This window comes from Lynx canadensis, chromosome B1 (assembly GCF_007474595.2).
Source record: "Lynx canadensis isolate LIC74 chromosome B1, mLynCan4.pri.v2, whole genome shotgun sequence".
In the NCBI taxonomy this organism is placed as follows: domain Eukaryota; kingdom Metazoa; phylum Chordata; class Mammalia; order Carnivora; family Felidae; genus Lynx; species Lynx canadensis.
The window spans coordinates 22,539,449-22,563,126 of NC_044306.2; the positions used below are offsets into that span (position 1 = coordinate 22,539,449).

At 35.6% G+C, this 23,678-nt stretch overlaps 1 protein-coding gene across 5 annotated transcripts in view; it reads right to left on the bottom strand.

Moving 5' to 3' along the window:
• TUSC3 (tumor suppressor candidate 3) overlaps positions 1–23,678 on the bottom strand; it is a 600,786-nt gene that overhangs the window by 21,155 nt on the left and 555,953 nt on the right. For all 5 annotated transcript variants that reach the window (XM_030312238.1, XM_030312239.1, XM_030312236.1 and 2 more), the window contains one exon: positions 13,670–13,733. In XM_030312238.1, the coding sequence (XP_030168098.1) occupies positions 13,670–13,733 (64 nt within the window). The remainder of the gene's footprint in view (positions 1–13,669; positions 13,734–23,678) is intronic.

Below are 23,678 nucleotides of genomic sequence, written 5' to 3' on the forward strand. Positions count from 1 at the left end.
TTCTCAGGGTAAAATTTTATATATACACAAACACCCATGTGCACATATATAGATGTGACATAAATACACATATATGTAGATATAATCTCAAGGAAAAGTATGTTTTATTAGGCAAAAAAATTGGATGTTAACTATAGTTACACAAGTATAACATATCCCTATTCAAAGATCTTCATACCGTTTTTACCATTTTTCCTCTACAAATTTTTAAGATATGGGAAAACTATGTGAGCAAACAACATGCTTCTCATTGGAATTTTTGAACTTCACACAAATTCAGTTTGCAAGGGAAAATTATGTATAAGATTTTCATAAGCATAAACCACATTTTACTGGGTATTTATCTTATGCAAAATTGTTCCAAATATTTGCGATTACAAATATTCCTACAAAGATCTTTTTACATGTACATGTGCAATATTTTTCTCTAAGGTCTACACATAGAGTTTTCTAGAGAGTGCATATACATATTTTTAAATTAAGTAAGGGTTAATCATATTGTATTTTCCTTATATTTCACCAATAGTATTGCCAAACTATTGATTTTATCAAACTGATGAGGGAGAATCTGTATTAATAGTTTGAGTATCTTTTGATAAGCTAATTTCTCTTTTTAATCTTTTGTATATTGCTTTTTTTTCTTTTTCTTTTTTTTTTGCTCATTTTCCCATAAGTCTTTTTCCTCATCTGTGTATTTTTCTTAATTTGTAGGACACTTCCTTTTTCTGGACATGAAAGTGTTGCATATAAACTCTCTTCCTTTCATGTGTTGTCTTGTATATACGTATATAGGTTATTTAATACTAATAGCCAACATTTATTTACCCCAACTATGTGCAGGCAATTGAGCTAAGCACTATGCATGGATTTCTCTCATTAAGCCCCTTAACAGTGCTGTGAAGTGGGTATTGTTTTACTCTTACTTATAAGTTAGGACAATGAAACTTACGGGGGTTAATAACCGGGACACTGTTAGGCACTACTGGAGCCAGAATTCAAACCAAGGCTATCGAAGCCAATGCCTACTTGCTCTTAACTACAATGCAATGTGTTTTTTTTACATATTAAAAAATAAAACCTTAATATGTTTTTTTAGTATGTTGACATAAGACATTGTGTAAATTTAAGGTGTACAACATGTTAATGTGATATATTTACATATTGTAATTTGACTGCCATTGTAATAATAATTATCACCTCTATCATATTACATAATTATCCTTTTTTAAAGGTTGAAATAATCTAGTTCGAGACTCTTAGCAAGTTTGATCATACTACAACATTGTTGTCTATATTCTGACAACAGCCATCATAATTGAGGTAGTATCTCATAGTGGTGTTGATCTGCATTTCCCTGATGGTGAGTGATGTTGAGCATCTGTTGGCTATTTGCATGTTGTCTTTGGAAAAGTGTCGATTTAGTATTCTTCTGCATGCGCTTATCCATTTTCTTAAAACTATTTGTTAAAGAGACTCTTTTCCTCATGGAGTGTTCTGGGCCCTCCGGTCAAATTTCAGTAAATCGTATATGCAGGAATTTAATTTTGGGCTGTCTATTCTGTTCCATTGGTCTCTGTGTCTGTTTTTGTGCCAGTACGATACTGTTTTTATTACTATAGCTTTGAAGTATTGTTTGAAACCTGTGTGATACCTCTGGTTTTGTTCTTTTACCTTGGGATTGCTTTAGATATTTTGGCTGTTGTGGTTCAGTACAAATTTTAGGAGTGTTTCTCCCATTTCTGTAAAAAAAAAAAAGCCTTTATATTTTGATGAGGATTGCACTGAATCTGTAGATGATTTTGGGGAGTATGGGTATTTTAATAGTATTATTCAGATCCATGAACAGAGAATGCATTTCCATTTGTTTGTGTTTTGATTTCTTTCAGCAAAGTCTTGGGAGTTTTGTTGTACAGACGTTTCATTTCCTTGGTTAAATTTATTCCTAAGAATTTTTTTGTTTCTAATGTTATTATAAATTGGATTTTCTTTTTCAGATGTTTCATCATTAGTGTAAAAAATGCACCTGATTTCTGCATGTTGATTTTGTAACCTGTAACTTTACTGAAATTGTTAATTAGTTACAACGGATTTTTAGTTGAGAGTTTGGGATATTCTCTCAGTGTAAGTGTGTGTGTCTGTGTGTGTGTGCATGCGTATGTTCATATCGTCTACAAATAGCAACAATATTACTTCTTCCTTTCCAATTTAGATGCCCTCTGTTTCTTGGTCTTCATTGCTCTAGCTTATTAAATAACAGTAATGCTGGCAGGCATCCTTGTCTTCTTCCTGATCTTATAGGAAAAGCTTTCAATTCCAACTTGGTTGTGATGTATAATCCTTTTTAAGTGTTGGTGAATTTGGTTTGCTCATAATTTGAGAAATTTTGTATCTGTACTCATCAGAGATATTAGTGTATACTTTTCTTGTGGTGCTTTTATCTAGTTTTGTATCATCGTAATGCTGGCCTCAGAGAATGAGTTTGGAAGTGTTCCCTACTCAATTTTTTTTTTTTTTTTTTTGGAGATTGAGAAGAATTGGTGTTAATTCTTTTATTTAAAAAAATTTTATTGATGAGACAGAGCACACAAGGGCAAAGAGACAGAGGATCCAAAACAGGCTCTGTGTTGACAGCAGCGAGCCCAGGGTAGGGCTCGAACTCACGAACTGTGAGTTCATGACCTGAGCTGAAGCTGGAAGCTTAACTGACTGAGTCGCCCAGGTGCCCCAGTGTTAATTCTTACTTAAGTGTTAGGTACAATTCTCCATAGTGAAGCCATTTGGTCCTGGGGTTTTCTGCATTGGGAGGTTTTTGATTACAGATAGAATATTTTTACTCAATTTTGATCTGTTTAGATTTTTCTATTTCTTCTTGAAACACTGTTGGCAAGTCATGTTTCTAAGAATGTATCTATTTCTTCTAAGTTATGTAATTTGTTGGCATATAATTATTAATAGAAGTCTGTTATACTATGTATTTCTGAAGTATCAGTTGTAATGTCTTCACTTTCATTTCTGAGTCTTTTTTTCTTGGTTTAGCTATTTGTCAATTTTGTGTCTTTTTGAAGAAACAGCTCTTAGTTTCACTGATACATTCTATTGATTTTCTGGTCTTTATTTCATTTATTTCTACTCTATACTTATGTACTTCCTTTCTTATGTTAACTTTGGACTTACTTTCTTGTTCTTTCTTTGGTTCCTTGAAGTGTAAATTTAAGTTGTTTACTTGAGATCACTGTCAATTCATAATTTATGCATTTATTGCTATACACTTACCTCCCAGAACTGTTTTTGCTGTATCCCATTAGTTTGGTATGTTGTATTTCCACTGTCATGTGTTTAAAGATATTTTTAATTTCCCTTTTGATTTCTTTTTGACACACTGGTTGTTTAGAGGTGTGTTGTTTCCACATATTTGTGTATTTCCTCTTGTAGATACGTAGTTTCATACCATTGTGGTCAGAAAAGAGAGTTGCCTATATGTGTTTGGGGCCTTATCAAATGATGTATCCTGAAGAATGTTCCACATGCACTTCATAAGAAAATGTGTTTTATGTTATTGAATGGAGGGTACCTGGGTGACTCAGTCAGTTGGGTGTCTGATTCTTGATTTCAGCTCAGGCTGTGATCCAAGAGTCGTGGGATAGAGCCCTGTGTTGGGCTATTTGCTGACCTTGGAGTCTGCTTGAGATTCTCTCCCCACCCCCCCCAACTCTGGCTCATGCTCTCTCTCTCTCTCTCTCTCTCCCCTGCTCATATGTGCTCACTCTATCTCAAAATAAACAAACAAAAAAACTTTCAGGATACAAAGTCTGTTATGTACAAAAAAACAAATTCTACAGGAGTGCCTGGATGGCTCAGCTGGTTAAGTGTCCAACTCTTGATTTTGGCTCAGGTCATGATCTCACACTTGTGAAATCAAGCCCCACATAGGGCTCTGTGGTGAGTGTGGAGCCTGCTTGGGATTCTGCTCCTCCCTTTCTGCCCCTCCTCCACTTGTGCATACAGCCTCTCTCTCAAGAGAATATTAGGCTGTTGGATGGAATATCCTATATATGTCTGTTACGTTCGTTCTAAAGTGTGGTTCGATCCCAACATGTTGATTACCTATTTGGATGATCTATTCATTGCTGACAGTGGGTTACTGAAATTCCCTATTACTGCATTTTGTTCTATTTCTTTCTTCAGATCTGTTAGTATTTACTGAATATATTTTGGCACTCTGATGTTGGGTAACATTCATAACATTCGTTATGTCTTCTTGATGTATCGACCCTTTTATCATTATATAATGACCTACTTTGTCTCTTGTTATCATTTTGGCTTGAAGTCTATTTTGCCCAATCTAAGTATGGCTAATCCCACTTTCTTTTGGTTTATACTTGCTTAGAATATCCTTCTCTGTCTCTTGATATTGAGCCCTTGTGTGTGTTAGAGTTGAAATGAGCCTCCTACAGGCAGCGTATATTTGGGTCTTGCTTTAAAAAAAAATTAATCATTCAGCTAGTCTGTGTCTTTTTATTGGTTATTTCAATCCAATTACATTTAATATGGTAAGTGATATATAAGGACTTACTACTGCCATCTTATCTTTTGTCTTCTGGTTGTTCTGTCTCCATTGTTTGTATCTTTGTGAATTTGTGGTTTTCCATGGTGATTTATTCAGTCTCCCTCATACCCCCACCCCCTTTATTTTGTCTCGTGTCTTTAGATTTTTTTACTTGTGGTTACCATGAGGCTTAGATATCTCAAATAAATTGCTATCAGCAGGGGAAAAAAAAGACTATATTCATTGACCTATAAAGGTTCTGTTTTACTCCTCACCTTTTATATTTCTAATGTCACAAAATGTTTACACTGTGAATTCATCAGCAAGTTACAGTAGCTATAATTATTTAGTGCTCTTTCCTTTAACCTTCATATTATAATTAAGGGGTTAATATACTAATATAGAATTACAGTTTTTAAATTCTACCACCTTTATCAGAGTTTTATAGACTTTCATTTTTTATGCATGTGTCCAAATAGCACTTTTTCATTTCAGCTTGAAAAACAACTTTCAGCATTATTTGCAAGATAGGTCTGGTGGTGTTGAGATCCTTCAACTTTTGTTTGGGAAAGCCTTTATTTATTGTTCATATCTAAAGGGTTACTGTGCCAGATAAAGTATTTTTAGCTGGCAATTTTTACCTTTCAATTTTTGAATATGTCACTCTACTCTCTCCTGGTCTGTAGAGTTTCTGCTGAGAAATCCATTGATATCCTAATAGGAAGTTCCTTTCTAGGTTACTTTGCTTTTTTTTCTCTGATTTTGAACAGTTTCTTGGAAAAGATCTTTTTACACTGAGATAGTAAGACGTTCCCTTAACTTAATAGACTTACGTCTAGTTTCTTTCCCAAGTTTAGGAAGCTCTGTGCTATTACCACTTTAAAATAAACTCTGCTCCCTCCCCACTCTCTTCTCCTGATATACCAACCATTCTGATATTTGCTTGTCTGACAGAATAACAACTCTTGTAGGGTTTCTTAACTTCTTAAAAATATTAGTTCTCTCGCCTTCCAACTGAGTCATTTCTAAATTCCTATCCCCCAACTTGCTTATTCTTTCTTCTGTCTGATGTGTCCTAATCTTTATGCTTTCTACATACTCATCTTTTTAAGTTCTTGAGCTCCAGAACTTGTTTCATTCTGTTTTTATAATTTAAATCTCTTTGGTTTAAAAACAAAAAAATACGACTCCTTCTGTTAATTAATTTTATTCCAGAGTCCAATGAATTGCCTAAGTTTTCTTGTAGCTAATTAAATGTCTTCATTTCTCATGAGGAAATTTTGAATTCTTTAATCAGTTAGACTACAATATTACATGCCTTGCAGTTCCACTGCTGGAGAATGATCCTTTGTGTGACACTACATTACTGTGATTTTCCAGTGGCTAATGAAGTGTGCCTCTGCTCTCCCATTTGAAGTGGCACACACCCTTCTTGTTTACTTTGTTATAAAGTTCGACACGCTGGCAATGAGAAACTTTTCTTGTGTCCCAGAAGGTGGTGTTATAGCACAAGGTTTTGGGTTTTCTTATTGGAGCCCTTGGGAGCAGGCCTATAAAAAAAACTGGGGTTCAAAAAAAGGCTGGTGGCAAAGTGGGGGTAGGGGTGGTCTTAGCACCTGGGGCTTTGGGAGTGGCCTTGGGCCAGTAAGAGGATCCTCTAGTGGGGAAATCCCAGAGGTCCATGGGCAGACCTTGTGTTGAAATCCTGGAGCCTATAGCAAAAAACACTTTCCTTCAGGGCCCTCTGATGTTCTTGTCTCCCTCTCTCCCTTTCTTCTTCCTCCCCCGAGTCATGGGGGGTCCCGTCTCAGAGAGGTGGGTATTGCTGGAGAAATGGGTTCCTCCAACTGCTACCAGGTCATCTGTCCCTCACCACTTTCCTTTCCCACCTCCTCTGCCCAGAGAGGTAGCTGCTGCATGCTCTGCCCTCCCACCCCCTGCAAAGCCCAGCAGGTGGCAGTGTTGCCCTCAGGAAGGGCACCATGGTGTGTTTTCCTTTTTTCTCTGCTCCCAAACTCTTCTCTGCTCTGTTTTGATGGCTTGCCAGTTTCTCCCATCAAGCTGGTTGGACCCAAAATACTCAATCTCTGGTCAGTGTACCGGTTTTGCACTCTCCAGATTATCTTTTCCGATGGCTACAAATGGGTCTGGGGCAGGCTCACAGACTCCTTTGGATCTGTGAGGGTCATCCTGACATACTGAACAGAGGTACTTTTGTTTGGTTATAGACCTCCAATTAGTTGTAAATCAAAAAACACGAAAGGAACAACTCAGAGTGCCATGATGCTGATGTCAAGTTGCTTTGTTAGGCAGAGGGTTGTCATTTTAATGTGGCAAAATTTTTCATCTTTTCCTGTGAATTTTGGTTGTTGTGTCTGCCTCATGAAATTCCTGCCCTTAAGTTCTTAAAAATGTTCTCTTTCTTGATAGCTTTAAATCAGTAATGCCACTCTTCTGTTCAGAACAATTTAATAGCTTTCCATGTCACTCCGAATAAAATAAACAGTAGGTTTCAAAATGGCCTCTAGGCCATACATGATTTGTACCCCGATCCGCTGCTTGTACTTGTCTGCTTTTGTTTGCTCTTATTCTTGTCCCACTCGCTATTTTTCCAACAAGACTGAAAACTCTCTGCCTTTGCATCTTTGTACTTCCTATTCCCCTGCTTAATGCTCTTCTCCCAATTAGGCCCATTAAGTCACATCGCTTTGAGTTTCTGCTCAAATGACAAATTATTAGAAAAGCCTCCTCCAACCTCTCTGCTTGCTTTTTTCTGCTTTTCTTCTGTAACACTGTTTTTGAAAGAAATTTTGCATTCATTTTTTTTAATAACTTTTTCTCCTGCCACTACAATGTTAGCCCCCAAATGGCAGTAAATTTTTGTTCATTATCTCTCTCACCCATTGCCAAACAACTCTAAGACACAGATACCCTCTTCAGTTTACCAATCAGGAAAACGATGCTGAGCAAGGTCTGGAAAACTTACACAAAGCCAAAAAACTAGTAAGTGACAGCACAAGTCAAAAAAGCAAAAAAGAAATTGGGTAGGATGAGATCACAGGGTTAGATGAAAACAACAAGAGAAAAGGAACAAAACAGCTAGAAAGGCAGGGAAAGATAATAAAGTCAGTAGCAACTCTCTTGAGGTAATAAGGTTGTTGGTTTTTTTTCTTTTTTAATTAACACATCCTATAGAGCAGTTTACAAAGATTTTCCTGAAAAGGCCCAGAAAGTACAGTTGACCCTTGAAAAACATAGGTTTGCACTGTTAGGGTCCACTTACATAATTTTTTTTTGTTACTACAGTACAGTACTGTAAATGTACTTTCTCTTTATGATTTTCTTAATATTTTCTTTACTCTGGCTTACTTTATTTGTAAGATTAGAGTATGTAATATAACAAAATATGTGTTGATTGTTTATGTTATCAGTAAGGCTTCTAATCAACAGAAAGCTATTAATAGTTAAATTTTTGAGGAGTAAAAAGTATCGTGTGGATTTTCAACTGTGTGGGGGGTCGGCACCCCTCACACTCATATTGTTCAAGGTTCAACTGTAGATACTTTGGTCTGTGCAAGCTGTATCACGTTATGGCTACTACTCAACTCTGCTGTTGTAGTGCAAAGTAATCATAGACAATACATAAATGAATAGGTGTGTCTGTGTTCCAATAAAACTTTATTTACAAAAATAGTAGATAGACTGGATTTGACCCTCATTGGTCCTAGTTTGTCAACTGTTGCTACCAAAAATACTGTAAACTGTAATATCTGAGAGGAAGTTAGTTTTATTCATACTTGAAAATAAATGCAATAACTTAGTATATACTTGCATATAACCCCAAAGTAGGATTTTAAAGCAAAGGAGGGACTAAATATATGGTTGTCTTTAACCGTGAGGTAAAATATTCTGTTACAAAGCAGTAGGGTCAGAACGTTTCCTGCAAACTTAAGTTTTCTAGGCTTTACCAAAAAATAAGCTGCGAACCTACTTTACATTTGATAGTTGTAATGAAGTATGACTTCAACTGAAATGGCTTTACACTAGCCAACTTTCCCTCTCTTTTTTTAACCATACCTTTTTAAGTTGAGGCCTCTGAGTGTTGAGAATTATTTAACTTCCATTCTAATATATCAATTTAAAAAACAGTTTGGGTAAAAAAAGAACCTACATAATACTTACCCTTTGGAAAAAAGTCACACTTGTAACGTAATTTTTAGGTAGGGTATTAATTTTTAGAAAGAGGAAAAGGTTTGACGATTATTGGTGAGACGTGATGTGTAGGGCTTCCTTCCTTGAGTAGAAGGCTGAATGACAAATCAAAGCCCCTTCAAATCTGATAGATTCTATGGCTCTCTAACTCTGAAATAACAGCTGATTTTCTGCCATTAAACTGTGGGTGTAGCCATTTTGGCTGTGTCTTATTGAAGAGTCCCAATGTTACAGTAAGAGATGGAACTATATAGTGGATAAACCATGTTTCTGAAACTTTTTCTATTGTTCTGAGATTGCTCATGTCTGCCTACACACACACACATCTAGTCTACCTCATGTATTACTTTGCACATTTGTATTGAGTAATGTCACAGCAATGCATACTTAAACTACTGTGCACACCTGAGTTACTCTGCTGAATCTGTCAATCACCTTCTTACTGCTTATGCAAAATATTGACATAATCCCACATAAAACAGAAGCTGTTTGTATAAATTATGTACAGCACCCAGAGGCACTGAGTTATGCTACTGAATGAGTAACAAATACATTTGCACTATCTTATAATCCATTCTCAGTTATACATGATGTTAAGTTTACTGTTGCTCCTTGGAAGAGAATGAGGATTGTCAGTTTAAAGATAAATGAGAACAGATGTTGAAAAAAATGTTAGCAAGTTATAGAAGACTCAGAGAGATCTAAATCTGAAATTATCTTCAATTTTCATCCATCATTAATTTTTTTATGTAGTATGTTTTTCCTTGGAAATGACATTCTAAAACATTTGCTATCACAGATCGAAAACAAATGCAAAGTCAAATAATATTCATAATAAATAGAAAACAAATGTATTTCTCATCGGAAAAGCAAATGTGATCTTCTTTAGAATGTATGTATTTTTATGTTAAAATTGTTCTACTGTGCCCTTTGCCTTTGATATTAGCCCTTTTCTTCCAACTGATATTTATCTCATGTCATCATCTTAACACTGTAGAACTTGAAGGATGTGGAGAGCTAAGGGACAGATCAGAGTTGAAATAAAGTAAAAGCCAACTCTAGAAGTCAGGCTTTCTGTAGCCAAAAGCACACATAGACCACATCCTGGTGGACTCAGGCAAGATTCCAATTTCTTAGCAAGGGCTGGGAAGATTTTCATTATCCATCCCAAGTAACCTTTCATCGATCTTGTCTTCAGCACTTGTGAATATTCTCTCACATTTTATGTTTTTGTGCCTGCTGGACCTTCCACTGGAATATTCTCACTCATTCTCGGTCTGGCAAACTCCTTTTTCTATTGTATCAAAACCAACTGAAAAGTCAGTTCAAGTTCTCTAGGCATTGAGTGGCTCCTTCTTCTTTTGCTGCTTCCAAGAAATGATCAGAACATTTGTCACACTGGATTACAATTAATTTTCTATCAGTCTACCTTCTTGTAAGCAGTGAATATCTTACATTTGCATTAGGTGTTGAAATATAACCGAATTAAAAAATAAATAAAAACAAATTTTTACTGGGAAAAATGTAAGGATTATATAAATTATTCCTAGTTCCCATATTCTGTATTAAAATGCCAAGGCACCTGGGTGGCTCAGTCAGTTAAGTATCCAACTTCGGCTCAGGTCATGATCTCATGGTCCATGGGTTCGAGCCCCACCTTGGGTTCTGTGCTCACAGCTCAGAGCCTGCTTTGGATTCTGTGTCTCCCTCTTTCTCTTCCCCTGCCCCACTCGTATTCTGTCTCTCTCAATCAAAATTAAAATTAAAAAACATTAAAAACAATTTTTTTTAATTAAAAAAAATGTCAAATATTTCTTACTCCTTTTTTATATAGTTCTCTCTTATGAACTTAGAACTGTTGTTCTTCCCCCACCCCCAAACAGGTACTGAAAAAATAAAACACTACTAATAGAGAGAAAAACCTTATTCTTAGTAAATATGAATCTATAACCTATGAAGTCAAATGACTCCATCTGTTCTTAGGGTTTTTTCAACAAATTTTGCATATAGCAATTGCAGCTAGTAATCTGGCTTACTAAATGAGAAGGAGAAAAACCAAAAAACAGGCATATTCTCTCCAGATAAACAAAAAGTGACCATCTGGAATTTACATTTTTTTCATATAAAGGAAAAAAATACATGATAAGTTGGAAAAATAGCAGTAGACTCTGCCAAGTGAAAATAAAATCAGAAATTATTACTTGGCTACTTCTTGACTTTCACCAACAATTTTAATAAGCCGACCATTTTAAAACAACTTTTCTCTTTCACAGGTATCTGTAAAGCAAACAAAAAATCAGGGGAAATAAAACAAGTAATTTTTGGTAGCATAAAGAGAATAAGTGCTCTTAACTCTTTTATGTATTGCTGTTAAAAATCTCTATGGAAGACTTCATACTGCTTGTGAAAGTTCTTTGCATGCTTGATGTCAATGAGCCATGAAATGAAACCTGGGAGATTCCTGCCACACAGAGATGGTCTCAACACAGCTCTTTGCTACGTACTCCTGATGTGTTTAATAGACTAGCTGCTTTGAAGGAAGTACACTACTAAAATGCCACATCAAGGATGGAAACAGGTTAGGAAAAAAAGCCTACAATAAATAAAAGCTAAAATGTTACCTGCAATAAACAATTTGTTTCCTATCAATGTGCTTTAACACAAATGTATTTTGCTTCATAAATACACGTATATAACAGAGAAGTAAAGAGTAAAGATGGCCTTCCCTTATTTTCCAACAAACAGATTTGGAAATACTTCATTTTCTCACGCAAGGCCCCTCTGATGTGCGGAAAGTATGAATCTCTTCCCATAATAAAGTCAGAAAAGAGAAGCTGGCACTTAATGATCCAGATCACGGAACTTGAGAATGTGACTTCAAATCTAGATATTTCGGATTCTAGTCTATGAGACAAACTACAGCAAAAAACATGTTCGTAATAGTAGCTTCTTAAAAAGCACACGGCTAAATAAATGCAAGCAAGAAATGGGCTCTAGATCTGCATAATTCCACATATCCACACAAGCATGTGGAAAGGGGGAAAGGTAAAAATGTAGAACTGATGGGAAAATAAACACAATAGCCTTTAGGGAGGACCAGATGCTTTTTGTGTGCTATCTCCTTTACTTCACACAGAAGTGCCATGTGGTTACTTCAATAATCCTGATTCTATAAATGAGGATTTTGAGAGCTTCTTGAGAATCGGATGTGCCATAAGCACTTCCCACCCCTTTCCTTCACTTTAATCAATATAAGACTCAGTATATACCAATACCTGATACACTGTCCAGCACATATTATGCAAATAAAATAGACTGCTTAAATAAACTGAAGGTAGTAAATCTATATTTGCTGGTGAATTAAAAAGCGTACTGGTATAATAAGGTAGCAACATACACAAACATTAATGATATTAGTCATTTCCTTCCAGATTCAAAACAAAAACTTCAAGATGGCATGACTGATATTTACTTATGAAATCCTATGCCACAGACCATAATAACATATATAAAACTTAACCAACAGATCATTAAAAAGAAAAGTGATTTCTAATCCTAGTTTTCCTCTAATCTAAAGCAAGCCAAGTAAACTTTATGGGTATTAGTTTTCCTACTTTTTTTTTTTTTTTTTTTAATTTATTTTTGGGACAGAGCGAGACAGAGCATGAACGGGGGAGGGGCAGAGAGAGAGGGAGACACAGAATCGGAAACAGGCTCCAGGCTCTGGGCCATCAGCCCAGAGCCCGACGCGGGGCTCGAACCCACGGACCGTGAGATCGTGACCTGGCTGAAGTTGGACGCTTAACCGACTGCGCCACCCAGGCGCCCCAGTTTTCCTACTTTTAAAATGAGGTTTGGGCCTAGATAAGTTCGAAGATTCCTTAGAAGCTTAAATAGCTCTGACTATATAAAATACTGAAAATTTGGTCTAGACTACTGCAGTTGAGGATGAATCTTAGTAACCAGGAAAGTAATCAAATGTATAAACAATACTACAGTCACCCTTTAAATCCTGATAATGGCTCACTATTTTCAACATTATAAATTTAAGGGGCGCGTGGGTGCTTAAGTCAGTTAAGGGTCTGACTCTTGATTTTGGTTCAGGTCATGGTCTCACGGTTCATGTGATCGAGCCCCTTATCAGGCTCTGCACTGACAGTGTGGAGCCTGCTTGGGATTCTCCCTTGCTGCCCTCCCTAGCTCATGCTCTATCTCTCTCTCAAAATAAATAAACTTAAAAAAAAATCATAAAATTAAGCTTCAAATATTTCACACGACACACAAACATCAGTGTTCCCCAAGAAATAGTTGTTTACCTAAAGAGTGACTTTATTCCATTCTAAGAGTATTCAGAGTTTGTTTTTATTTGGACACTTTTACCTCATCTCTTTCCTATTCTATCTTCCGACCCTTTACCCCCAAACCATAAAATTGCACTCTCTTATCTGATTCATAACATTTAGTCTGGTATGTTCCAAAAAAGACATCCAACCATCTTAAATCTCCCTCCTCTGACTTACCATAATGTTTAAGGGAACCAGTACTAAGATAATGTTTTCAAAGTCTGCTTTTTATATTGTAGGATACTTTTTTTCCCCCCTTAGGATCCTGTAAGGTAAAACCACACAAAACTCCACAAGACTTTAACCAGAGATAACCAATGCAGAGCAAAAGCTATACTCTGTAATTTCAATAGTTAGTAAAAAAAGACAATTATAAATCTGTTAATGACTGAGAATAAAAACAAAATTATGTAATTGGAAATAATTAACCTAGGAACTGGAAAGTAACAAAGTTTAAAATTTAATGTCTTTTAAAAATCTTGATTAATGTCAGGGAAAAAAAAAGTCACTTTGATAGCATGCAACTTTGGTTTTGCCCTTTTCAATCCATCAGTATTTTAAAGGATACTTAGTACCAGAATAATGTGTGACTCTGCCACGAACTGAGCCTGGCTGCTTCCATGAATGTAGCTCTATAAAAGAAGACAAAGAAGCAAAAATTACAACCTAGAGACAAGCAGTTCTTTTGTACATTTGTTTTTTTTTTTTTTGTAATTTGTAGTTTTATACCAGGAAGGGAAATAATGAAAAAATCGAATTAATCTTCTATATATAATTCTTTTGAATAAAATAGTTATCACCCAACATATTCATTTGTTTACAGTTATTACTGTTATTTGTAGAAAGCAACTTAATTATCAAAAGTAAATTTAATAGAACTTGTTAAAAGGTTTACCACAAACACATGATTACAATGTAATGGTTATTCCAGAGTTACTGTTAAGCTGTAAGATACAAATCAAAGCAATTAAGTTTATCTTTAAGCAAAAAAAAAATGACTTATCAAACATTAAATCACTCTTTTTCACATTATCAGAGTTTTAAAATAAGAAAATAGCTTTATATTAGCATTCAGTCCATTAGAGCATTCAAACTGGCTTTTTTTCAAAATGAAATTATTAAAATGTTTGCCACACTGAGAAATGTACAGTTTTCTATACCTAGTAAGAATGATTATCAGTTGATATCAGTCAATTACAGAAATTATGACACAAATCTCCATCTAGGATATTTTACTGCTGAAAACACTGACTTCCATTATTTTTGCTGTTAATCTCATGAAAATTAACTGCATTTGCTTTAAATATAAATCCTTTTCTAGGTTTTCTGATTATCAAAAAATAATTGAAGAAAAAAATAAACTGTGTAATCTAACTTAATGCCCTCAATTTCACAACACATTTGAAGCAGAACTATCATTTCAGAGGACCATGCTGGCCCTCTCAAAATCTTTTGTTTTTATTTTTGATAAATACAGTTGAAAGCATATATGAGTATGCTCTCATAAAGAGTAACAGAAAATTATTCCTCCTTGGACTTCGTATGAGTCATGTCACCAAATTTCTCAGAAATTGAATAATCCTTCATCTGTAAAATCAGGAAACTGAATTAGATGATTTGTGATCTTTTTGAAGTGTATAAAGTCTTCTGTGTTTTGTCATAAATTGTGCCCTGGTATTTTCATTAAAGGCTGTCCTTTCTATTCTGATCTAAACTGTCTTTGTTCCCGTGTCTAATCTCAGTAATTCATAGGACAGCTGTCTTATCTGAAGGTATGTTTAGGTGTGTTCTTTAAGCACAGCATCAAGCAAACTGACTAAAAGAGAACCATTTCTGTTTCATTCACAAATCCTATTACATAAATGTTCTCTGCTGACTCTAGGGTTAGTGAGTGACAACAGTGAAATTATGAAAAAAAAAAAAAACAGGTAGCAAAACAAACACCATAAGCTATGTTTGGCATCACTTAAAGTCTGATTAGAAACTGAGACCCTCAAAACTGAGAAACAGAGACTTTATTATTTAATTGTAACTGTGAGGATAATAAATACAACCCCAGCGAGTACTAATAACAATAGCTACCATCTATCAAACACTTACTTTGTATAAGACACTTAAAACTTTTAAATACAACAGCTTATTTAATTCTAATAATCCTACAAAAGAGGTATTTTTAGTACAGCCATTTTACAGACAAGGTAACTAAGGCTTAAGAGAAGTGAGAAATGTGCCCAAGTTTTCACATCTACTAGATGTAAACTCTGGGATTTGATGTTAGGTCTCTTTCATTTCAGATCCGGCACATGTATTCTTGTTGGACATTTGTTAGACATGTTTTGTATGTTATCACATTGTATCTTATTAGCAGCCACATAAAATGAGTATTATCCTGTCATCTTCCAAAGGAGAAAACTGAGATTTACAGAAATTAATTGGCTTAAGATCGTACAACTATTAATTGGTGGAATATAGACCTAAACCTGGGTCTAATGACCTCCAAGGTCCATGTCTTTTCTGGTATACAATAACTGATTAAAAGAAAATCAAGGAAAACATTTTATAAAAGCTTTATCTGGCAGTCACATAATTAACTCTTGACCATTACAATAAATAAAATGAACATTTATATAACTGACTGAAATATCTGAATACAACAATAAAGAATAATATGCTCAAATTTATAGAACAACCTCCAAGTAGTTTGCCTATGTAAGAATAACAAATTTAGAGAAGCAAGAACGTAAGATATTTTCTGGATGAGTGGTTTCAAAATATTTGTGTTAAAGAAAGAATCTTCTCTGGTGAAAGTCATCAATACCCTTCCACATTTCAAATCCTATGGTCATAACTCAGACTTACTTGACTTTATCTGAAGAATCTGCTACATGTGATCGCTTTTGGTTTTTTTTTTTGTAAAATTTTCTTGACCTCTAGGATGCCACTGTTTTTACAAATTGAAGTATAACTGAGACATATGTTACATTAGTCACTGGTGCACAACACCTTTGACAATTCTGCACATTACTCAAAGTTCACCAAAGTGTAGTCATCATCTGTCACCATACAACATTATTACAATATTATTGACTCTACTGCTCATGCTGTACTTTTCATTTCCATGACTTATTTATTTTGTAACTGAGAGTCTGTAACCCTTAATTCTCTTACCTATTTCATCCCCTCCCTCCCCACCTCAATCTGTTTGTTCTCTGGATTTAGGAATCTGTTTTCGTTTCTGATTCCACATAGGTGAAATCTTGAGGTATATGTCTTCCCTGACATATTACAATTAGCGTAATACTTTATAGGTCCATCCATGTAGTTGCACATGGCAAAATCTCATGATTTTTTATGGTTGAGTACTAATCAACTATTGTGTATATGGGCATGTCTCTGTGTGTATACATACGTACACAACGTCTACTTTGTTTTCTTTTTTCCATCAACAGAAATATATTTTTATTCCAACTGTTTTTATTGTGGTAAAAACATACAACATAAAATTAACCATCTTAACCTTTTTTTCCCTTCATCATGATGTGGATTCTTTTTTCAACGTTTTTTTTTTTTTTTTTTTTTTTTTTTGGGACAGAGAGAGACAGAGCATGAACGGGGGAGGGGCAGAGAGAGAGGGAGACACAGAATCAGAAACAGGCTCCAGGCTCTGAGCCATCAGCCCAGACCCTGACGCGGGGCTCGAACTCACGGACCGCGAGATTGTGACCTGGCTGAAGTCGGATGCTTAACCGACTGCGCCACCCAGGCGCCCGGATGTGGATTCTTAATCACCTTTAGCAATGTCACACATCTTCCCATCCATCTCCCATGTGATAACCATTGGTTTGTTCTCTGTATTTAAGAGTCTTTTGGCTTGTCTCTTTTTTCCTTTGTTTGCTTGTTTTGAGTGAAATCATAGGGTACTTGTATTTTTCCAGCAGGCTTATTTGCCCAGCGTCATACTCTCTAGATCCATCCATGTTGTTGCAAATGGCAAGATTTCATTCATTTTATAGCTGAGTAATATTCCACTGTGTATCTATACCACCTCTTCTTTATAATTTCATCTTTTGATGGGCACTTGGGCTGCTTCCATAATAGGGCTATTGTAAATAATGATGCAATAAACCCAGGGGAGCAAACATCTTTTCAAATTAGTGTTTTTGTATTTTTTTAAGTTGATTCATTTTGAGAGAGAGTATGTGAGCAAGGGAAGGGCAGAGAAAGAGAGAGCGAGAGAGTGAGAGAATCCCAAACAGGCTACGTGCTCTCAGAGCAGAGCCTGACATGGGGCTCTATCTCCCAACTGTGAGATCATAACCTGAGCCGAAATCAAGAGTCAGACACTTAACTGAGTCACCCAGGTGCCCCTTAGTGTTTTTGTATTGTTCGGGTAAATACTCAGTAGAGGAATTACTGTATCATATGGTAATTCTATTTTTGTATTTTTTGAGAAACATCCATACTGTTTTTCCACAGTGGCTGCACCACTTTGCATTCCCACCAACAAGTGTAAGAGGGATTCTTTTTCTCCACATTCTTGCCAACACTTGTTTCCAGTGTTGTTGATTTTAGTCATTCTGACAGGTACAGGTGATATGTCATTGTACTTTTGATTTGCATTTAAAATAGTGATGAGTGATACTGAGCACCTTTTCATGTGTCTGGCCGTCTGGATGTCTTCTTTGGAAAAATGTCCGTTCATGTCTTCTGCCCATTTTTTAACTGGATTCTCTGTTTATTGGGTGTTGAGTTGTGTAAGTTATTTTATATACTTTGGATACACACCCTTTAATGAATATATCATATTCAAATATCTTCTCCCATTCTGTAGGCTGTGTTTTAGTTTTGTTGTTTCCTTTCCTTACAGAAGGTTTTCATTTTGATTAAGTCCCAATAGTTTATTTTTGCTTTTGTTTCCCTTGCCCTGGGAGACATATCTAGAAAAATGATGCTATGGCTGAAGTCAGAGAAATTACTGCCTCTGCTTTCCTCTAGGATTTTTACAGTATCAGATCTCACATTTAGGTCCTTAATCCATTTTTTTTTTTTTTTTTTTTTGGTCCACAGTACAAAAGTGGTCCACTTTCATTCTTTTGCATGTATCTGTCCAATTTTCCCAACATCATGTCAAAGAGACTGTCTTTTTTCCCATTGGAGATTCTTGCCTCCTTTGTCATAGATTAATTGACCATGAAATTGTGGGTTTATTTCTGGGCTCTCTATTGTGTTCCATTGATCAGCATATATATTTTTGTGCCAGTACCATACTGTTTTCATTGCTACAGGTTTATAGTATATTTTGGAATGTGGGCTTGTGATCCAGCTTTGCTCTTTATCAACTTTGCTTTCGACTATTCAGGGATTTTTGTTAGCATTATTTTTCTATTTCTGTGAAAAGTACTGTTGGTATTTTGATAAGGATTGCATTAAAGGTGTACATTGCTTTGGGTAGTACAGACATTGTAATTATATTGATTCTTCCAATCCATGGACATGGTATATTTTTCCATTTGTTTGTGTCATCTTCAATTTCTTTCATTAGTGTTTTATAATTTTTGCAGTACTAGTCTTTTGCCTCCTTAGTTAAGTTTATTCCCAGGTATTTTATTCTTTTTTTTAAGTTTATTTTTCACAGAGAGAGAGAGGGGGGGAAAGAGAGAGAGCATGAACGGGGGAGGGTCAGAGAGGGAGACACAGAATCTGAAGCAGGCTCCAGGCTCTGAGTCCTCAGCACAGAGCCTGACACGGGGCTCAAACTCACAGATTGCGAGATCATGACCTGAGCCAAAGTCGGATGCTTAACTGACTGAGCCACCCAGGTGCCCCAGTATTTTATTCTTTTTTGGTGCAACTGTAAATGGGATTGCTTCCTAATTTCTCTTCCTACTAGTTTGTTACTAGTGTATAGAAAATCAGCAGAGTTCTGCATACTGATTTTGTATCTTGCAACTGTACTGATTTCACTTATCAGTTCCAGTAGTTTTGGTTTTTTGGGTTTTTTTTGGCAAAGTCTTTATGATATTTTATACATACTATCATGTTATTTGCAAATAGTGACAGTTTTCTTTTTCCTTACCAATTTGGTTGCCTTTTATTTCTTTTTCTTGTCTGACTACTGTGGCTAGGATTCCCACTACTACGTTGAATAAAAGTGCTGACATTGTACATCTCTCTCTTGTTCCTGTATTTAGAGGAAAAGCTTTCAGTTTTTCACCAAGTATGATGTCAGCTGTGGTTTTTCCATATATGACACTCACTGACGTATGTTCCCCCTAAACCCACTTGGTTGAGAGTTTTTATCATGAACAGATGTTTACTTTGTCAAATGCTTTCTTCCATCAATTGAGATAATTATGTACTTCTCATTCTTCCTATTGGAAATCTGGTGTTTCACACTGATTGATTTTTGAACATTGAGCTGCACCTTGCATCCTGGGATAAATCCCACTTGATTGTGGTAAATGATCCTTTTAATGTATGGTTGAATTTAGTTTGCTAATATTTTGTTGAAAATGTTTGCATCTAGGATGCCGCTTTTGATTTTTCTAGTTCACTGGCTCCACTTCCTCATGCTCCTTGGTTCTTCCATCTCATTATCTGAACTAAACTTGGGAGAATCTCAGAGCTCCATAGACTGTGGTCTGTTCTCTATACTCAACCTTCCCTAGTGTTCTTATTCAACCCAATGCCTTAATAATTACCATTTTTATACTGATGATGCCCACATTTATATCTCCGGCTCAGTACGTCAGACTTTTACATTGCTCTTGTACATAGCCATCTTCACTTGGTAGTCTGATAGTCTTCACTAATATATTCCACTTGGAAGCCCAAAACTTAAAATGGTCCAAACAAAAACTGATGTGCTTCCCTCTCTATCCCAGAATCAGCAACATGATTTTCCCAGTTGTTTCGGCCAAAACTTGGAATCATCTTAGTTCATTCTTTTCTCCTCCCTCTCTTCCTCTATCTTCAATCATTCAGAAAATACCATTGACTTTACTTTCAAAATCCAGTCCAAATTCAACCACTTGTAACTACTTCCATGAAGCATTGGCAAAAGCTCCCAAAGATTAAGTCCAGGACTTATTGTCTGGTCTAAGCAGTCACCATCTCTCATCTAGATTATTGCAACAGTTTCTTTCTTCTCCCTGCCTCTACCCTATAATCTGTTTGCCAGCCAGATTAATCCTGCTAAAACTAACAAGCATCTATATCATTATCCCATTCAGAACCGTTCAATTCTTTCTTAAATGTGTGAGAAAAATATATCATGTAATCTATTTTCCACTTCTAATCACAATGCCAAAGAATCTACATACTTCTACCTAATTAAAAAATACAGCTAGATTTAGAAAATCTACTGTTGGTCCTTAGAGACTCACTTCACTATATCAGACCTATAATACTTGCAGGCTTACTTCTTGTATACATGAGGCAGGACAGAGTAAAGGCTTAGGGACAGTCTTGAATCTGCTACTTGCTAGCTATGTTATCCTGAATAAATTACTGAACTTCACATCTTTAATAGGAATAGGAAGACATTTCCCAAAATATAGGCCTAAAAATTAAATAAGATAACGTCAAGGTAAGTAACCTGCATAGCATCTGGCTTTCTTTACAGTACATAATCAAATATAATCAAGGACAAATCATTTTAAGGTCTTTATTCCAAAGTAATTGAATCTTTTAAACATTAGACAAACATGCCTAAATACCATTCAGAAATCTTTTTATTTTTATAGGAAAATTCAGTATGTTGAACTGATCATTTAAAAAGATGATATTCAGGAACCTGTACTAACATATGACTTTTATCCATCTCTTTAGTCATTAAAATCACTTCAAACCCAGATACTACAAAAGACTTCAGGATTCAATGAAGGAGAAGTCATTTGATAAATTTTTACTGAGCAATTATTACATACCAGGTATCAACGAGGCAATGAAGACCCAGCATAATAAAACAGAAAACCAAAAGCCCAAAAAACTATATTTTCATGACTTACACATTTAATTGTGAGAACACAATTTGTCTACCAAAGTAAAACAGAGATTATTAGCACACACTAAAAGCCATAAAAGCAAACACAAAAATAAAAGCACAAATCAACATTCCAAAGGTCTTATGCATTGACCTTAGAAATAGTTATCTTTCATGGGGTGCCTGGGTGACTCAGTTGGTTGAGCCTCAGACCCTTGACTTCAGCTCAAGTAGTGATCTCATGGGTGTGGGAATGAGCAACACCCCCTTCCCCACACTGGGCAAGGAGCCTGTTTGGGATTCTCTTTCCCTCACCCACTCCTTCTCCCCCTTCCTCCCTCCAAGAAAATAGTTATGTTTCATTTATGGTGCCACCCAAAGTAATGACTTAATCCAATTAAAAATGAGCTAAGGCGCATGATTTTTAAACTGGTCTTAAAATATTGTATTTAATGCACATACTTTCAAGATCCTCTCAAAGAAGAAACATCAAGTAATGTTTCTTTGCAGCTTTAGCATGGTATTAATTTACATCACTTCCTTTTCTGATTTTTTACTAATTCTGATAAGGGAAATATTAGTAACGAATGGAAATTTCATACTGAATATATATTAAACATATTTATAAGCACAATGCATTTACAGAATGCTACTCAAGAAGAAAATCAGCATGGTCTCAGATACTGGATACATATCTACAGAGATCTACTCTACTCTGTAGAGTTTTTCTATAGAGATCAAATGTTTTAGCAAACCATGAATATAAATATTCTTCACTTGTCCAGTCCATTGAACACTTTATATAAACCAAAATTAAAGACTGGTTCATAAAAATTACTGTATCAGAAACTTCATTACCTTGATATCACTTACTTACAGGCCACTTTATTCAGAAGAAAAATTAGATGATTTGATTTTTGCATAGCATAATATAAATAAATAATATATATGAATAGGACTCATCTTAATTCCAAGCAACATACTTGAAAATAAAAATTAAGGGGTGCCTGAGTGGCTCAGTAGGTTACGCGACTGACTTCGGCTCAGGTCATGATCTCATGGTTGGTGAGTTTGAGCCCTGCATCGGGCTCTGTGCTGACAGCTCCGAGCCTGGAGCCTGCTTCCGATTCTGTGTCTCCCCCTCTCTCTACCCCTCCCCTGCTCACGCTCTGTGTCTCTCTGTCAATAATAAAAACGTTAAAAAAATTAAAAAAAAAAGAAAAATTAGTATGTTTTAATACAATGGTTCTAATACCTCTTATCAACCGTTTCAGAAAAGAAAACGGAAATTAAGCTAAATATAGTATAGGTCGGTAGATTAAAGGAATCTCATTTCACTTAACTTTTTCCAAAATTCTTGGGAAAATGATATGAGTCATTCTGCTCTTTCAATATCTCAAAACTGTGTTGGTTTTGAATAATCATTACAGGGTCCTGTTATACACTGAAATATTTTGACAGTAACTGGCTAGTATGGACCAACAGTTTGTTGCCGGAGAAGGAAGCTAGTGTGATGAAAAGTACACTGAACTTAGAGTCAAGGGTCTAGGTTTCTAGTGCTGATGAACTGAATAGATATTAACAAGCTAGTTGTTAATCTTGGTCAATTCAATCATTTGGGTCTCAGTTTCCTAATCTATAAAACAAAGACACTGAAAGACACATTTCAATCAAAATGCCTGAGTGGAATCCCTATCCTGGATCTGCCACAGGTGTGACCTTGAACAAAATTACTCTAAGCCTCAAACTGTTCAACTGGAAACAACTATTTGAGTTGAAAAAACAAAATGTGAGAGGTGAATTAGGTAATACACGTGAAATAGTATCAGGCCTAAAACCCAGTAAGCACTCAATAAATATTATCTATCATTATTACTACCATTAATTATTTCAAAATTTCAAAATTCCACTCTCAGTTATGACTCACAAATGAACACAGTGGCCATTGAGTTATGCCTATCGGTAGTCAATTAGCAGATTATGTCTGGGTTAAGTTCTGTCAGTGACTAATTACTTTTTTTAAACTTCCAAGCTGATATTAAAATTATTTGCCTTGGAGCAAAAGCAAGCTCTAAACAACCAACCTGTTTGATGAACCTGAACAAAGACTGTTTCAGTTAAATGGGCTTTGGAGCAAAACCAAATATTAACATAAGCAGAAAACAAAAAGTTCTTCACTAACATATCTAAGCCAGGAAATAACTCTTTCAAATACAATAATACATAGGAATCAAATTAGTTGTTATTTCTCCCTTATTCATGGATTATCTGCTTTGGCCTGTAAGTTCCTTGTTGGGGAAAAAACCGAAAGTGTACTTAAACCAATGCTAGAGAGATATAAGTGGTTTTAAACTCTGATCATTTTTAAAAATGTAATTTATTGTAAAAGAATCATTAAGACACCGAGAAAATGGCAAATGCATGAAGTGAAGATTTGATATTGTTGAGTTACCCAAATGGCAAGGTGTCTCAGTTCAAGGTCAAATCCCAAAGTGCTTTTTGGTCCTTTCCCTTTAAAATACATGATTGCAGGGGCACCTGGGTGGCTCAGGCAGTTAAGGGTCTGACTTCAGCCTAGGTCATGATCTTGCCA